The 19318-nt window shown below is 27.7% G+C and overlaps 2 protein-coding genes across 3 annotated transcripts; one reads left to right on the forward strand and one right to left on the reverse strand.

The window, feature by feature from the left end:
• The first annotated feature begins 1198 nt into the window (after positions 1 to 1198).
• Positions 1199 to 6124, forward strand: LOC145764257 (mitochondrial-processing peptidase subunit beta-like). The gene is made up of 11 exons (XM_082575875.1): positions 1199 to 1309; positions 1466 to 1681; positions 2097 to 2226; positions 2520 to 2632; positions 2929 to 3062; positions 3199 to 3346; positions 3970 to 4074; positions 4565 to 4698; positions 5155 to 5220; positions 5300 to 5474; positions 5796 to 6124. Exons 1-11 carry the CDS (start codon positions 1247 to 1249, stop codon positions 5934 to 5936), a joined length of 1425 nt encoding a protein of 474 aa, XP_082432001.1. The 5' UTR covers positions 1199 to 1246; the 3' UTR covers positions 5937 to 6124.
• Positions 6025 to 10936, reverse strand: LOC145764258 (uncharacterized). Of its 2 annotated transcripts, none has more exons than XM_082575878.1 (8): positions 10819 to 10936; positions 9842 to 10047; positions 9298 to 9421; positions 8766 to 8866; positions 7680 to 7799; positions 7346 to 7485; positions 6986 to 7175; positions 6025 to 6557 (listed from the first exon to the last, which is right to left on the reverse strand). In XM_082575878.1, exons 1-8 carry the CDS (start codon positions 10823 to 10825, stop codon positions 6273 to 6275), a joined length of 1173 nt encoding a protein of 390 aa, XP_082432004.1. In that variant the 5' UTR covers positions 10826 to 10936; the 3' UTR covers positions 6025 to 6272. The 2 variants fall into 2 exon arrangements, with proteins under 2 accessions (XP_082432004.1, XP_082432002.1); XM_082575876.1 differs by lacking the exon at positions 10819 to 10936 and adding an exon at positions 10378 to 10511.
• Positions 10937 to 19318: the final 8382 nt, after the last annotated feature.

A 19318-nucleotide genomic window follows, 5' to 3' on the forward strand; every position in this document is an offset into this window, starting at 1 on the left:
GAACTATTTTAATTAAAATCGGTTTACTCTGTCATTTTTTGGAGAAAACCTTAGTCACCGTGCGCTATTGTTATTATTAAAAGGGATTAAAGTTAGTAATTTTTGACATGTCAACCTTAAACGTTTTAGACAAGGTGCTAATCGGGTTTTTTAGTCTTAAAGTATCTGCCGTAAATAAAACAAAACACGATCTCAAGAAAACCCACCGGTTTAATCTAGATAAGCTGATTAATTTTGCAACTTACAAGAAACTTCGGCAATAAATTTTTAAAAATTCCGGGTTTTTATGTTAATAATTCGAAGAAGTCTTTCTTTAAGCAAAAAATAGGTAGCTCTGATATCAATTTTACGAATAATTGTCCACGTTTTTTGGCCATTTAGAAATAGCTTTATTAAATGCTATATGCGGTTATTTTTTAAACAAAAATGTTTTTACTTATTTGATTTAAAACGCTTATTTGCTTTGAAATATGGTATAAATCTTGTACAAAACATCAACCTCTCATTGCCACCGATATCGTAGTGTAGTGGTGAGAACACTTGTCTTTACAATTTGAGGTGCTGGGTTTGATTCCCCTTGCTCTCATGCTGAAGCGCCCCTAAGTAAGGCGATAAAAAAGATATGAACGCCTGCTGAGACAACACTTAATCAGCAGCCTATAATTATTGGCCAATTATAATTTTTAATATTCAAACTGCCAAAGGGAATTCGAGACTGGGTCGGGGTAACTGATGTTACTTTATGTTAAGGTTGTGAGGTTAAACTTCCCACATCGAGGATAAATAAATGAAAAGAATATTAGCAGCAATAAGTCACAACGCAGAATTATGTCATGTTATATTACAACTCTTGTCGCGACGAAAATTTTATTTTGGTTCGTCCTTCGACTTTTCGATTTTTTGCAACACGTTTTCAAATTTAATTAACGTTTAAAAAATAGAATTAATGTAATGATATAATAGTATGATGTTTTTATAAGTTAAATAAGATAATATTGGGTGTATTTGTTTAGACTAATACTAGTAACCTACGGTACCAAAAAACTGTTAATTTAATAATTGATAATCAAATAATATTTACTGTTAATTTTTTGAGAAAAATATAAATATTCTGCCTTTAATCTATTCCGCGTTCTTTTGTTAACGTTTACATACAAAAAATGTTTAATAATGTAAGCCGTTTTTGGCAATATTCAATTTTGCCTTTTTATGTTTTTATTAGATTTTTTTTAGGTAATAATAAACCATGTCTGCTCTTAATTTAACCCGTTTGGCACAGTCCCTTAAAAAGTGTGTTCAACCAAGGAATGTAAGTCTTATCTTTTACTTTATTGTTAGTTTAAAATCACAATAATTAATATATTTTGTTGTTCTTGTTACTTTTTTCAAAATTTTTTTGGAGGTTTGGAAACTACAAGTTATTTATTTTCTAATTTAAACTTTATTATCATTTTTTTTTTATCAGGTTTTTTCTAAAAGATTTCAATCGACTCAGCCGGCAACTGTTAACGTAAATACTCCGGAAACGAGGGTCACCAAACTCTCTAACGGACTCCGAGTTGCATCCGAAGATTCAGGTTTATCGACTTGTACTGTCGGACTTTGGATTGATGCGGGAAGTCGATATGAAACAACTGAAAACAATGGCACTGCTCACTTTCTAGAACATATGGCTTTTAAGGTGTTTTTTTGTGTTAATTGTAGCAACAAATTTTAATTGTTTTTATCCAAGCATTTCTTTGTGTAAATATCTGCATCCTTGATGTAGGAAAGCCAAATGTGCTACCTAAACATAGAGAAACAACATTTACCCCGACTCAGTCTCGAGTTGCCTGTGGCAGTTTGGAATATTATAGGTGACAATTGCCAGATAACTAAGCTGCTGATTGGATGCTGCTTGAGCAGGAATTTATTTTGTTTTTAGTGCTTACTCAAGGGCGCTACAACATAAAATCAAAGGAGATCGAACCCAGGACCTCATGTAGTGTTTTGCTTTAGAAATGTTATAAAATTTTTTTTTTTCGATTTGTAAAAAAATCTTTGTTACAACAAAAATTATATAACCAACTAAATATTTTATAAAATTTGTATTTTAGGGAACAGCAAACCGAAGTCAACTTGATTTAGAGTTAGAAGTTGAAAATATGGGAGCTCACTTAAATGCCTATACATCCCGCGAACAAACTGTTTATTATGCGAAAGCTTTTAGTAAAGATTTACCCAGAGGTAATAATCTAATTTAAGTTAAAGTTATGAACATTTTGTTAGCATTTCTATAAAATGTTTTGCATTGTAGTCTATTTTTTTAATGTACATAAATTATGTTGATTTGTTAAAACAATTTATGTATCATTTAGCCTTTTTTAAATATATATATATATATATATATATTGTAATGTTATATACAGTTAAAATATAAGTTAATTTTTTATTTTTATTAATCAAAGTTGTTTAAAAGATAGATATTAGGTAGGTGATTTTTAAGTTGTTTAAAATTCAATTTTCTTTTTATATTTTAGCTGTAGAAATTCTGACTGATATTATTCAGAATAGCACACTGGGAGAAGGAGAGATTGAAAGAGAAAGGGGAGTAATTCTGAGAGAGATGGAAGAAATTGAACAGAATCAACAGGTTTGTTGTCTAAATCTTTATTGTGTAAGAGAATGATTTTATTTTCACCTCTTGGTAATTAAGTAAAAATGGTGTTATAAACTGAGACTCTGAAATGTAACTTTTAAGTAGAATTATACCCTTACATGACCTCTTAATGTCCAGATTTTACTGTTTTTTCATGGCTTGCTAAAAGTTATTTTTTGTCCTATTTTTTAGTTTGTATATACAGTTTTTTTCCAAACAAGCTTTACTTAGGTTTATCTTTTTGAAGAAACCTGCAAAATGACTTAAACAATTTTTATTTGAACTTTTAGGAGGTAGTGTTTGATTATCTTCATGCAACAGCTTATCAAGGCACTCCACTTGGTCTCACTATATTGGGTCCTTCGGAGAATATCAAGAAAATTAATCGAAATGATCTCCAAGATTACATCAAAACTCATTACCAGTATTTTATTTTAAAAATTTAAAAACAGCCCCAACAAAAATTCTTTTAACCATAATTTAATTTTCTTTACCATATTTTTTTTTTAATTTTTGTAAACCATATTTTTCTATAATTTTTTTGTGATTTTGAATTTTAGTCCATCTCGAATGGTACTTGCTGCAGCAGGAGGAGTGGATCATGATAAGTTGGTGGATCTTGCCAAACAATTTTTTGGAGCAACTGTCGATGACGCTCGTGATTCAACTCCCGCTACTTTCCAACCTTGTCGGTTCACTGGAAGTGATGTAAGTATTTTGTGATTGTTGTTTTCTGTATTTTTAAACTACTACCTTAATATACACATTTTTGCTTAATATACACATTTTTACTTTGCTTTAATTTTAGTTACTATGTCATAGCACTAATTATAAGTTAAATAGATTTTACCCAAAAATAAAATTGATATATTTATATTTGAATTGTAAAATTTAATTTTTAGAGTTATGAATAAAGTAGTGAGTTTATGTTTTCTGTTTCATGAAAATGTTAAATAATTGTTATTATTTATTGTTTGTTGAATAATGTGCTAGGGGTTTGGTGTAGTGGTTAAAATACACTTGTTTTACTACATGAGATCCTGATCCCCACTGCTTTTATCAAATAGCACCCTTAAGCAGTTTGATCCCCACTGCTTTTATCAAATAGCACCCTTAAGCAGTTTGATCCCCACTGCTTTTATCAAATAGCACCCTTAAGCAAACCGCAAAAATGGTGCAAACTAATAGATAAGTTAACTATATAGCAAAACTGTTAATAGCTGAAACTGCTTATGGCTATTTGAACTGGGTTGGGGTAACAATAATTTTACCTGGATGATAATACTAACTTTTTCATATAAAGAATAAGATTTAAAAAAAATTGTATTTAGATTCGTCACCGAAATGATGACATGCCTTACATCCATGTTGCCATGGCAGTTGAAGGAGTAGGTTGGTCCCATCCCGAAACCATCCCCTTAATGGTTGCTAACCAGGTATGGTCATTTTTGTTGGTAGTTAAACCATTTAAAGACTTATTTGTGTGTTTTTTAAATTTTTTTGTATTTTTTAAAGAGATTGAAAATTAATACTGAATATGTTGTTTTAGCATTGTAGTTAGTATCCTAAATAAGTAAATTTGGTGTCACTGAACACAACAATGATTTTAACTTTAAATAATTTCACCTACTTTTTAAGTTATTAAAAAAAATAAAAGGAAAGCCCTGTTTGTGATGACATAGAAAGTACCAGCTTGTATACGTTTACAACGCTACTTGGTACTTTTTACGTCACACAAAAAATATGGTAACCTGGTTTTTAATGATAATCAAATTCCAGTATTTTTGAAAATTAAATTATAATTTCCACAGACATTTTTTAGAGGTTCTAAAGTCATTTTGTGATTCAGTGTCAAACATACTAACGTGCTATATACATCACTTACAAAATTGCAAAACTCTGTAACATAACACTTACATATTTTAGATTATTGGAACTTGGGATAGAACTGCGGTGAACGCTTCACATTTTCCTAACACTTTGGTTAGAAGAATGGCTAATGATGGACTTTGTGTTAGTTTCCAATCTTTCAATACTCTTTATACTGATACTGGATTATGGTGCGTTAACTTATTTTTCAGTGTTTTTATATCAATGTATTGTCATATTTCAATAGTTTAACTTTATGTATTTTAAAAGAAACATCAACTGTTTCATCCCTTTACCGGCAGCGTGGTGTAGTGGTAAGAACACTTGCTACACCACCATGAGATCAGGGGTTCAATCCCCACTGATCTTATGTTGTAGCGTCCTTGAGAAAGGCGCTATAAACGATATAAACCCAGCACTTAATCAGCAGTATAATTATCAATCAATTATAATCTATAATATCCCAAACTGCCACAGGCAACTCGAGACTGGGTCGGAGTAACTGGTGTTACTCTATGTTTAAGTCGCACATTCGAATTTCCCACATCGAGGATAAAGATAGATACCAAAAAAAAGCTGTAATTTAGCATTTTTTCAACATATTACAAATAGCCTTTTAAGTAAATTAATTAAACTTTTTTTTCTAGGGGAATTTATTTTGTGAGTGATAATGACAATGTTTATGATGCAACCATAAGAGTCCAAGATGAATGGTAAGTTACCCATGAAATTTAAGGCCTTAACTGTTATTAATATTGCTACTGCTACGTTATATGCTACTTTATTTTCAAGGATGAGATTGTGCACCAAATTGAGTGATTTTGAAGTTTCTCGTGCCAAGAACACCTTGCTTACCAACATGGCATTAATGTTAGATGGGACCACACCAATTTGTGAGGATATTGGAAGACAAATGCTCTGTTATGGAAGGAGAATTCCATGGCCCGAAATGGCACAGCGCATACAGGTAATTTGTGCTTTGCGCGTGTAATGGTAAAAGCACTTGGTATACAATACTACATCTTGTATTTGGTCCGCACCACTACTTTGCTATAATGTCCTATTGTCCTAATATGATTGCAACTCTTAACTTATACTTGTACCCTTGCACCACAAATGGCAGTTTTATTTATTTTGTAGGCTTATAAATTGGACATATATTTATACATAGTCCACCAGGTCAACAATATTTAAAATTAGCACTCACAACTAAACTTTGCTGTCCACAAGTCCACTAAAACTGGTCAATTTGTAATTTTTTTAAATTATTTTTTCTTTTTTTTTCCAGAACATCCGAGCTTCTGATGTGCAGGCAGTTATGAAGAAATATGTTTGGGACAACTGTCCAGCAGTTGCTTCTATTGGACCAACTGAAGCTTTTCCCCATTATGCTAATATCCGTGCGAAGATGTACAAAGTTTTCCACTAATTCTAATTTAAGTTCAAATTTTCTATTTTACTGTTTGAGTTCTTTGTGTTCTGTGGGTATCTTTCTCAAAAATATACATTGGTTAAAGCTATGAATTTCGGACACTTTATTTTCTGTATTTATTGAATAGAATTCGATAAAAATAAAAATTGAAATAAAAATAAACGCAAGAACGATTTAGAATTTAAAGTGTTGGCACGATTTGAAAAAGAAAAAAAAACAAGAATTAAGCTAATAACCTGATTTAAAACAAATTTTATTCGTTTAAATTGAAAAATGTTTTAAGGTAATAACAGTAGTGACAAGTGCATTAGGAAATTTTAAACTAGTAAGTATTTAAGCAGGAGTGAATGTAGGAGCCTTCCATCTTGATACCTGTCCATGCTGAAATTCACCTTCTCCTAGAACTCGCTTTGTCGGCGAGTATTCCATCAAAGCTCCAACTGTTAAAGGCTGCCAAGTCGGCTCTCGTTTATCCTCGCTCATTATTTTGCGGGAGAAGTTATGACGTTGGCCCAAAGCAGGGGTTATACCCGTGGGGTCGTGGACGGGGGCGCTGACCGTTACCCGGGCGGTCATTGAAGAAGGTAACTCAGATTTGTAGCCAGGAATATCTGTTACCTGTAAAGAAAGATTTAAGTTAATTAGCCTTTCTTGTTCCTACTCTAAACATACCTAGAATGTGTTCTACAAATAAAAAGTAGCAGACGTAAAGAAAACGCTATGTTTTTCCGGTTATCTTAACGCGTGCGTATCTGTTTTACATCTTTTTTTTAACAACCGCGAAGTGGCAGTATTGAGCAATCAAGTGCTGCATTTCTAAAGACAAAGTTTTTTTTTACCGGGTTCACTTTAAATTATCATCGCCAAAAACAAAAGGTATGTTATTAAACTTTTATAATTAATCACCCTTTTTTAAATAACCATAAATATACCTAAATATGAATACAGTTATGTTTAAAGTGATGCCTTATCTGATCTTCTAATAAACGCTTTAAAAAACTTTTATTGAAAAAAACCCTAATTGGCAAAAAAACTTGAAATTTTACCATTTTAACATCATCATCCCCAGCATATTTTCCATAAAATGTCCCTTTCGTTTTTGCGTCATTTTCTGTTAAAAAATGAAGGCTGGAAATTAGTTTTCGGTCCTCGTTTGGTTGAAATTCGATTGCTTTTTTCTCTTCTTGTGACATTGAATCGTAGATTACTTTTAAATCCATGTTGTTATCAAAATATCTGCAAATTTAAACAAAATTTAATACCTAGATTACTTTTTCTATCCACTGAATGTCATTTTTATCAATAACAACTAGATTTTTATAAAAAAAATTGATGGATAAACCCAAATAAAAACTGTTGGCACTTTTATTTTTAATAATATGATACAAAATTAGAGCTTTAGTTACCTTGACAACGGTAGTTTGCCTTCCCTATCATTATAATCAGGAACTGGATTATTATTGAGTAAAAGGGTTGTTTTATTTTTGTTGTTTTCTGATGATCTGTACATAATATTGGTGTGATGTTTTGCTTTTCGTACTCTCTCCTAGAATTGTAAAAAATGTCCAATTAAAACAAAATATGACCAAAATTATAAGTAAAGCAATGCTACTAATTTTTTAGTGCAATGGTATACAAAACATTAACAAAAATAATAAAGTTTGCTTTCATTAGAACCTAAAAAATGGATATTTGAACTTTAAATCATGATTTTATTTTTACACATTTTTGAACATTTACTTTGTATCTTTTGTCCAGCAGTTTGTCAAGGTCTTTTACATCAGAACATTTTGTAAAACTTCGTTCAACAAGGGGTCTATTATGTGTTATACTGTCTCTAAGAAATGCTCCATAAGAGGCCTAAATTCCATTAACAATTTAAAAAAAGCATGTTTTTTTACCTTACAAAAAGGTTGGTAAAAATTATAGGTAACAATTAAAATGGTTAGAATAGGTGAGGCCTTTTTCTTAAAAATATGATAAGTTAGTTTTCTTGGCAAAGATAAATTAATGTCTATACACAAAATGACTAATTCATTTACATTTTACAAATATCATGAGATAAGTAATCATATTTCGTGATATGTATTTTAATAACCGTCTGCAAATCTGTGATTAATATCATTTTGTGTGTTAATTATTATTTTAAAAGAAACCGAATTGCGAAACATTGGGCACAAGCACGAACTGTTTGAAAATGTTTCCTGCACACAGCACGACTTAACACCAAACTGTTTATATCAATGCAGCTCTTTTCCTGTTAACTTTTAACCAAGCAAACTGAAACTAGACACGAATTTAAAGCAAGCATGTCATTAGTTATTGTCAAAATTTTGGGCTTTTAAATGGTTTTTGGCAAACAATTATGAATGGTAGATTACCGACTTTATCAAATATGATCTTTGGTGGCTATGTCTATTGTAACTAAACACTAACTAAATTTTAATAAAATAACTTTATCAATTGTAAAACTCTATGTCTTGGTCTAATGTAACTTTACCATTACCATAATTTAACCAACCTATCACTTTTTTGTTAAAACGGCAATCTGTTTAATACTACTTAATTAATCTAAATAATTTTTTTAAATCACCTTATATTCTTCATACTCTTCTAATAACTCTAACTGTTTCTCTCCCATTTTAAAGTCTAATTTAAATTTTCTTTTTAATAAATTCTTTTTTTTTAATTCGTTTTAACTTATTTAAAACTATAATTATATCTGTCTAAAATCTAGCATTTCAATTGCATTTTATTACATCACAATTAAATAATCAAAATTATAATTTTATGAAAGAATAACTGATTTTTTATTTAATTTATTACTTTCCAATCTTGCGGAATTTTGTTGTCCATTTTTTCTAGTTTTCGATCCGATTCCTCTTTTAAAATTTTCCATAAATTTGCAGCCCCTAAGCCAGTGTCAACTAAAACAAAAATATTAATTTTTTTTAAATCTAGAAAACGCAAAAAATATTTAACAATTTAAGTATAACAAAGTTTTATGAACAATACACATAATATAATATGTGTTTTTTTTTTAAATATTGTCTTGGGTATGCTACAAAATATTGGTTGCGATTATTGTCTTGGGTATGCTACAAAATATTGGTTGCGATAAAATAGTAAGTGGTTTAGTAGTAACTGGTTCTATAAATTGAATTATAGTTTGTATTATGGAGGCTTAACTAGTTGAAATAATAATGCTGTACAGTTAGTTACATGATAAAAATAATTAGTTTAAAAATTATCAAAAAATAACAACGAAATGCTAAAGCATAATTTTTTATTCAAAAATACTAATTTTTAATATCAATGTTATATATTTAAAATTCGAAAATATTAAATTTTTATTAACCTGCTGGTAGTTTTCTTCTATGTATATGTTCTTGTACAGTTTCCTCTTTGTGTTTGGAGGGTTCTTCAATTTTGGGATTTAAAATTGATTCTGCTTTGTCTACCCCTAACAATTCTATTAAGACCTTGAAAACATAAAATTTATAAATACCTTTTTCTTAACTTAGGTATTAAAAAAACGCTGAATCAAACAAGTTTTTAATTTGTAAGGCAAATAATTGTATTGGTGCAAATAATTTGGTATATATACATTTTATTTATTAGTCGATTGCCCACCCTATGGTAGGCATTTTAATCGTTGCAATATCATTGCAACTCTTAATTGGTCACAACTCCTATTTTCGCCCCTTAAACAGCAGTTTTATTTATTTTTTAGGGCTAAAAATTGGGCATAAATATATATGCCTATATATATATACATCCTCAAAGCTTCATTATATATGGATTTTTGTTGTTACAGATATAAAAAATAAACTGAGTTTTATGCTTTTTTAAAATATTTTTTTTGATTCCATAGAAATACAAATTGAGGATAAATTAATCACCTGATGATGTTCCGGAATCATCTCCTCCTCTTCCAACACATCGTCGACAAATGACTCAGCAGTTTGTTGTCGGGGTGACTCAACATATGTATCAAGGTCGGGGTTTGATCGACTTCGGATAGTCACATGACGCGGAGGGGTCATTGGGGTCATCGGAATCAACATCGATTGTCGACGTTTTGGTTTCATCGCAGATTTGTGTGTACCTGGATATAAAGGTAAATTGTTAATTTTTTTTTAATAAAATGTAAATTTTTTTTGCTACATCATGTATATTTATTTGTTTCATTTATGTTAAACTGGATTTATTTTATTATGTCTACATCAAAGTTAAGTTCCTGCATATTTAAATGGCTGTTAAATTATTAACTTGATTATTCAATTTTATTTATTGAAGAAACAGTTTAGTTGTAAACGATAAAATTACATTTTTTGGCCCAAATTGACCATCAAAAGCATATAAAATACCCTATTTAGTAAAATCAAAATAACTTATTTTGTGTTACTAAAACTTTATAAAAAATTCAATAATTTACCCCTTGTCTCTTGTGTTGGGGTTATAACATCTGGGTCTATCCTAATAACTACCTTTTTAGGGGATTTTATAGGGCTGGTAGGGGTATTCATTTTTAAATACTACAAACTTTTAATACTATAACTAAAATTATCTATCCAAAACTTGAGTAATATTAAATTTTGTAAAGGTCATAGATTAATGCTTCTAGTACACCATTTCTTTATATAAATATACTAATAATTTCTTATAAATTTAAATAAATTGATATAACTGACAAAATATGTAAGATACATTAACTGATTGTCTATATACTAGAGTTTAAAATACACATTTTATTTCTTTTATATATGAATGCCCTACTTAACACACACAAATGAATAAATTGTGATTTTTGTGATTCAAAACCTATCAAATAGCATCTAAATTATTGTTAAAACACAACAAACAAACAATTACTTACCATCCATTGCCAGTTGAGCGTGCCAATCCTTAATGCTTGATATAAAAGGAGTAATTTACGCTGATATAAACCTCGCCGATAATTTTGTTGTTCAATCAAATAGCTTGATAACGCACCGTAACCCGACACTTGACAGTGTGAAAATACGTGGCGTAAAATTATGCGATATGAAGTTTTTTCCTACTTTTTATTTTTTTAAACGTAATAGTCGATACAAAAATGACACAGATTTGTTAATAAAGGTATATATAGGCAATTGGGTTTTAATTAGATTAATTTATTAAACATTTGTATGCGATATGGAAGAAAACCAAATTTGATGGCTCGCAAAATTTCACGATTTTGTATAATCAGTGCGTTATAGCGTAGGGTGCTTAGATACCAACAAAACACAAAAGCTATTGAGTAGTTGTATAATTTCGTGGTCATTAAACCAAAATCTCTTTAATAATAAGCTGTAGGCTATGCTTTTGTATTAGCGCAAATTATAATGTATATATATAATGTTAAGGGAAATTTACTTGTTTTAAAAATGGGAAAATTTTGAATTATTTTATAGTAAAATATTGTGAATTTTATTTTATTTTTTTTAAATATTCAAAGTTGTTAAATAAACTATTTTTGTTGTCTTTTATACGTTTTTTTTAAAGTAATTACACGTTGTTGTAGCGTACCAGATTTAAAGGAAATTATTAAAGGTACAACGAACAAAGAAAAATATGAATCATAATAATAATGGTATAAGCGCGTATGTGATTTTTCTAGAGTGACTTTTACAGAGATTTTTCGAAGAATATTAAATATTTTTAAAAAAAATAAACTCTTTTTTTCAAAGGTTTGCTTTAACATATATTTAATACATTAATTAACTCAATTTTAAAATTAAAGGGTAAAAGTATTTTTTTTTAATATTAAGCTTTTTTAAATAATTTTTGTAAAAATCCATATGTCACGTTATTTAAAAATCGTGAAAAATTTGAATATTAAAATTTTTTTTGAAACTTTTTTGTGTCGATTTTTGAAGCATATGCGTGACTCTATAAATTTGTAAAATTCTTGAAAATCACTTTACAATCTAGTCTTATAAATATATAATATATACACCCGTGATTTAAGCTAGTTTAACATTAAATTTATGAAGTTTAATTTAAAGATATTTTGCCAAAAAACCTTTTTCACTAGTTTTTTTCTTAAATTTTGAGATCGTTAGCGTCGTCTAGTGTTTGTTTATTTTTTGGGCGTGGTTTAGGTTTTTCTTAAAAAATTTTGTCATAAATTTTCTTCTTAAAAAGTTTTAGTGGTTGTTGTTTAATATATAAAAAAATAAAATAAAATTTGAAGTTTAAAAACTGTGTTGAACTAAAAGCAAGGTTAAACGCTGGTTATTACAAATTTAAAAGGGTTATCTTATAACATTAAGTTTAAATTTGCTTGCTCAGCTTTATACGTTTTTATTTTTCAGCAATTTTTATTTTCCAACATGAAAGCGACTGTTTGCCCAGATTAAAAAAAATTTATTATCTTAACTTTATATATATGTTACGTTTTGTCCAATACTCTATCTTCTACAAATTCCTTTTTTATTGTGTTACTTTTTTGTAACATACTTGCGCTTAAAAATGACAATATCATCTAAATTATTTTTAAAAACAATTTTTAACCAAGTTTTTTTACAAAATTTTTGACCGATTTTTTTTACAAAATTTTTAAACAAGTTTTTCCAAATAAAACATTGCAAATAAACGTCGAAAGTTCCCGGGGAAAATGACCATATTCTAGTGGTGCTAGAATGACTAGTTCTTGCACTCAAAAGAAAACGGTTAAGATACCAGGACTTGTTGTTTATTGCATTTAATATTTAAACATTATCTTCCAACCAACATTTTTTTTTTTTAAATTAAGTTTTGACTAAATTTAACGAAATCAATTTTTTAAGTTTTTTTTTCTCGTTATAAAATCGAAATAAAATATTATTCTTTCATAACCCAAACAAATATCACGGAAATAGATAGCAGCACGTTCTTTTAACATCAACAACTTATTAATATTGCGCAAAACTTTATATTTATTACAATACCTATTAATTAATAACGAAAATTATTGATAAATTCGATCATTTTTGCGATGTTTTATGTTTAAAACGCACCGATGTTAACTAGACTTCGAGTGAATGTTATTTTAAGATTGTAATTAGTTTTATTATATTGATCATATAACAGCCGCCTGCCCACGTAATTTTAGCTCAAATTGCCTTTTAAAGTGCCATTGCACAGCTTCAAAATGTTGCAATATAAATTTAAATGAAGTTGCGCAGCTAAAACTTGTTTTAAAAGCTTTAAAAATATTTTTATGCAACGTTTGTCACGCCCATAATGAACACAATACCCGATCTTTGAATAAACTTAAGAAAAGAGAACAGAAAAAAAAGAAAAAGGCAACTCTTCCGGATGTCGTGTTCTCTCGACGTAAAACACGATGTCTACGTCATTTCCGCTAGTCTTCCTTGTAAAAAGCCTGTTGCTATCTAGTCAGTTTAATAAAGTCACGTTTTTAATTAATTTCATATGTTTTCAATGAAAATCGAAAAACATTTCGCTTACGTCATTCGAACCGAAAATTGCTTTGTCATTTTGGTCTGGCGTTAATGCCAAAAAATTAACATCATCATTTAATTAACACGAAATGTATTCACATGACTTAAGCGTGGGCTTTGCGGTTTAAATGTTACAACAAGATTGCGATGTGGTTATGATCAATATTTTAACTGCCAGGTTAATTTTTTTAAACCAACGCATTTTATAAAATATTTTTTGTTTTATCACAACCAAATCATGCTTTTACGTTAAAAAAAATACAAAAACATAGACTAAAAACGCCATTTAAATGCCTAACTGTTTCTTTCACATCAGGTTTATGGTTTAACGATATGTCCAGTATTTATTAAATCTACAAATTAAAAAAAAAAAATGATACCCAAAAACAATTAGACTGCCATTTTTTTAAGTTTACAGCATTCAAAGAGCTTTACTAAGCAGCCTATATTACTATTCTAGTTTAACTTAGTTTTATAAGTACGATTTTATACACGAAACGTTAGTTAGACCACTTACAGCTATCCGAATACATACAGTTTCAATATATTTTCTTGTACGCGTTTTAAACACATATACTAATACTTTAACTATGCTAACTTTGACACATGATGACTAGTTTTATAGCGTGTAAGTGATGGATTGTCCCTCAGCCTTTTTCCTATCCTATCTGGCTTAAGATTTAGCCCGGCTTCTAAACCGGGAAATTTGCTTCCGCGTATGAGCATTAAACAACAACATATTCTGTGTGTGTGCAATTAATCAGCGGTGACGTCACCACAGTTTTGCTTGTGCAATGTTTATGTTTCAAATGGCGGAGCCTGTTGGTTTAGGATAAAATAAAATTTAGCGCACTTTGAAAAAAAAAGGTCAGTTTCAAATTAAAAAAAAATCTAAAAAAACTTTTGTTTCTGTATACTGTTTCTACATAAAATACGATATAATATTAAAAATGAACTTTAAAAATTTGATACATACTTTCTAGTTAATTCAAATGATAATAAAATAATCTTTTAAGCCCTAAAACTCTTTGTAGTACTTTTAATTTATCATTAACGCCTGTTAGAAAGGGTTTTTAGCTTCCTTATTTAACTGTCCAGTTTCCTTTATCTATTCTTATGTTTTTAACATTAAACAAATACCATGTTTGTGTACATCATATAACTTTCTTCTCTTATATTATAGCTTACATAAGTTTGGGGATTTTTTATCTGGAAATTTATTAATTAACTTTATATATACAAAATAAAAAATTTTAGCAATTTACATAATTGAAATTTTTTCCAGAATTATGTAATCAATTTTAAAATTCTTTTTCTAAAATATTTAATAACTCTAAAAATCTAGTTTAAAAACTGAATTTTTGCCCATTTTTATGAATATAATTTATGTTTTATATAGCGTTTAAACCAATATTAATCACTATATTATTTAGTTGTTTAAAAGCTAGGCTTTATGTAACATTGACGTCATAACAATATGAATATGATGTAATAACGTGTGCAAAATTACAAACAAACCAACAATTTTTTACGTAGGGTGAACTAGGAAAATTAATTACAAATTTCAACAAAAATTGAATTACCATACTTTACTAAAGCACCATATAGTTGTTTTAAACAGGTCAACTTATTGTCGTATGTTGTTAATTAAAACATAAACTTATGAATTAAGGTTAACAAAATACGAAACGGATTTATGTCACCATTTAAAAAACATGAAACTAAAACTATATGCGTGGGGGATTATTACAATGACGAAATAATAATATTGTAACTACGAAATTATACAATATCCATACTCAGCTTACAATAACATATTTTTTGTTGTAATACAAACGACTCTATTTATGGGCTTGCACAATTAAATCCTAATTAACTGTATCATAATGCTGACTTAATTAAAATTATGTTAAACAAATAGCTTTTAACAAAATTAGTATTTAGTATACGGTTTAGAAATCTGAATATTAGTAATTCAAAAAATATTTAAATTTGCATTTTTTTAGGGTTTAATTATTTTTTTTAGTCATACTATAATATATCTTAAATATTCATGTTATAATGCCTTAAACCAACTTGTGCTTTAAAATTGGTTTTATATATTAAAGCTAAACTGTGTTCTAAATGTATTTGGTTCACAGTTTCAATATCATTGTTCTTGGAAAAACGTATTCAAAATTTATTGCATCCTTTGCCTATTTAGTTTAATTAAAATATTTGTAAATAGGTTTCCCTTGTTTTTCTATTAGATGTTAAAAATTGGAAATTTGATTGGGATTTTAAAGTTGTGGGTGTGTTTTAAATTTAAAAAAAAAATTACAAATTTGAAGTGTTAAGTACGTTTTGAAATTTAAATGAAACATTTACAAAATTTAATTAAAATTTTAAATCTTTTAAGACATTTGTTGGCAATATTTAGGTTTTAATTGTGCTTTGGAATTTAAAGAAAAATTACAAAATTTGATTGAAATTTTGAAGCTTTTAGTGTGTTATTTAATTTAAAAGAAACATTACATAATTTAATTGGAATTTTAAAGCTTTTAATGGTGTTTTGGAATTTAAAAAAAAAATTACGACATTTGATGGCAATATTTAGGTTTTAATTGTGATTTTAAATTTAAAAGAAACATTTACAAAATTTGATTGGAATTTTAAAGCTTTCAGTGTGTTATTTAATTTAAAAGAAACATTACATAATTTAATTGGAATTTTAAAGCTTTTAATGGTGTTTTGGAATTTAAAAAAAAATTACGACATTGGATTTCAATTTTAAAGCTTTAATGGAGTTTCAAAATTTAAAAAAAATTACGACATCAATTGTTAAAAATATTTAGGTTTTAATTGTGCTTTGGAATTTGAAAGAAAAAATCACAAAATTTGTTTGGAATTTTAACGTTTTGAGTGTGTTTAAAATTAAAAAAAAAACATTTTTTTGGGGAATTTTGTAAATTTGTTTTTTATGTAAAATATTTGGTAAATTCATTTTAGTATCTGCAAAAAAATTATATTTGTAATTTTAAAAGGTTGTAAAGCATATTCTTGTGATTATTATTTTAAAATACACTTTGCCAAGAATTTTTGTAAAATTTAGTTGTTAATTTATTTTTTAAATAATTTTTGGAGGACTTAAAAAATGAGATTTAACTAAATGTACTTTATCGCGCATGTGCAGTAGAGATAGCAAATTGCTTGCTCACCTTCCTAAATGTAAAGAAAAATCCCAAAGTAAAATATATAAACAAATACAGTGACGTAATAAACAGTTTAGGCCACGAAAAATTACTGCAAATTCCTTTGCATTGAGTTCATCAAAACCACAACAAACAAACCTTTGTTTTGGCAACAATCCGACGTGTTGTGACGTAACAAAGCCAGTGTTTGTGTTACTTGAAATCGTGCTGTTTGGAATAACAGACAGAGCAGTTGTTATGATTTAAGTGTGATCACGCCATGGCATGAACGGAAGTTGTGACGCGTAAATTTTTGTGACGTCATTTCCGTATATACGTGTACGGTAAAGATAAACCTTACAACAAAGGTTTTGAGTTCTTTAAAACGCGGTTTGGATCTACTTTTACAAAATGAAATTTTAAAAATATTTTTGGTTAAAATAAATTTATGATAATTTAAAATAATTATAAATTTTAACTTTAAATATATTATTTCTTTAATAAAACTAAAAAAAGTACAAAACTTATATAACCATTAACTTTTTGACCTTTCGCCTATTAAGTTGAGTAAGACTTTTGTTTCATTTAAAATGGCGGATAGTTATTACATTAGACGACGGAAAAAATGACAAAATCAATTTAATGTTTTCATTAAATTGATTTTTTCATTTTTTCCCGTCGCATTGTTGTAATATTAATTGTATATCGTATTCATTTTTTACTTTTATCAATGCGCAAAAAAACAAAATAAAAAAAATAGATTTAACATGCTAGTAGTTAGTACCATTAAATAAAAATTATACCATCAAAAAGCCCATACAGTAAAATTTAAAGCATGCCCTAATTGTTATTATAATTTTTTTTAGTAGAACCTTTGTATTTTTATGGTATTCGCTTATATTACCGAAAAAAATTTTTTTTGGAAACGACATTTTACCAAAGTTCTGTCCAGTTTTCCACTTAAATTTAAGGATATTTTCCCGAGGGGGGTAAGGGTAGAAGGTTAAGTTACAAAATATGTATTTTTGTTAATTGTTGTTGTATGGCATAAGATTTTCGGCCAAACGTCTTCTCAGTCAAAACTTTTTGATAATAAGATAATAACTTATTTTATATATTTGATTTGTATTATTTTTGTTGTACTTTAAAATATATTAGGATTTTTAACCTTATTAATACATTGCTAACATAAAACACTTTTAATTTAAACATTTTACATATTACCAAAAAGTTATTTTGTACCCCGTTCTCTTGAAATAACAAAAAAATTAAAAATTAATACAAAAAATTAAAAAATTAAAAATAAAACAAAATTAAGTATTTGTTTACACAAAAAGTAAAACGTAGTAATTAACTAGCAATAGGAAAAGTGCATTTTCCCTTTTTTAACCTAGTATTAGTTTATTTTGTTTTCTCTACTGCCCACTGACAGATGTCAAAAAACATGAAATCATAACCTTTTTACTATTCGATATTGCATAATTTTAAATAACTAATAATCTAACATTTATACATTTTTAAAATATAGTAATTTATAATTTATACTATTTTAAAATAGCAAAAAAAAAAACATATTTATTAATTATTTTTATTAAAAAACGTATTTATTAATTATTTTTATTAAAAAACGTATTTATTAATTATTTTTCTATTTTATTAACTTTTTATTGGCTGGGCCTACCTATTGAAAACTTATTTTGTTTAATATAAATTACTCACAGCAGATAGAAATTTTTTTAATATAACAAACAGTACTTTCTATTCTTATTTCCTTCCTTCTATGATGTCACAATTAAATAACACGGAAATTCCATAAAAGCTGATTGTTTAAATTTTATCTATTCATTTTATTATGACGTCACGCAAAAAACTATATGGGCGTTTGTTAAATTGGAAATTTTTTTGGAATGAAGATCTTTTTAAATATTTAAAAATTGAACCTATATGCAAATCCATAATTATTAAAATGCTAATTCAATATCAAATTACCCTAGTTAACTCTTATTACAATAGTTGAATGATCACTCTTATTAATTATTATTGCGTAATATGTTAATATTGACAAATTATAGATAGTGCTTTTTATGTGAAGGTGCAAAGTACGATTTTGGGTTCAAATAATTTTTTTTAGATAAATTTACCCCAATTTTAAATTACCAAATTAATTGGTATTTTTTTAAAAATAATTATATTTTTACGGTCCTTATAAAACGTTTTATAACTATCAATTTTTTTTAAGCATATTAATACTTTTAACTTTTTATAAACCATAACTTTATATTTACTGTAGATCTAATAATGGGTTGATAACATTTAATAATCGAATCAATTTATGCATATAATATATATGTTCTTATTAAACATTGGCAAACACTTTTTTTAAAACACTTACTTTTAAATCTAAACAACCTTTCTAACGGAATGTGTAACTTAAATTTTATACAGATTTAATAAATTTTTTTGCACTTTATTTTTCTATCTACAAACGAACCTAAAAATTAGTAAAATTCTAAAATTAAACCACACTTTCGAATTAACCATTCAAAAAATAAATCATTTTCCATGCTAATATAATATACCACCTTTTCTATTCTTTCACATACTTAAAACTGTAACATTATATACCCAACCACAAGACTTATTAAATTTAAAATATCTTTATTCAAAAAATGCTTTTACCTTGCTTGATATATAACCCTACCTAGTTAAATGTCTAATATAAACACGATTGCTTGTG

This window comes from Corella eumyota, chromosome 1, assembly GCF_963082875.1.
Source record: "Corella eumyota chromosome 1, kaCorEumy4.1, whole genome shotgun sequence".
Lineage (NCBI taxonomy): Eukaryota > Metazoa > Chordata > Ascidiacea > Phlebobranchia > Corellidae > Corella > Corella eumyota.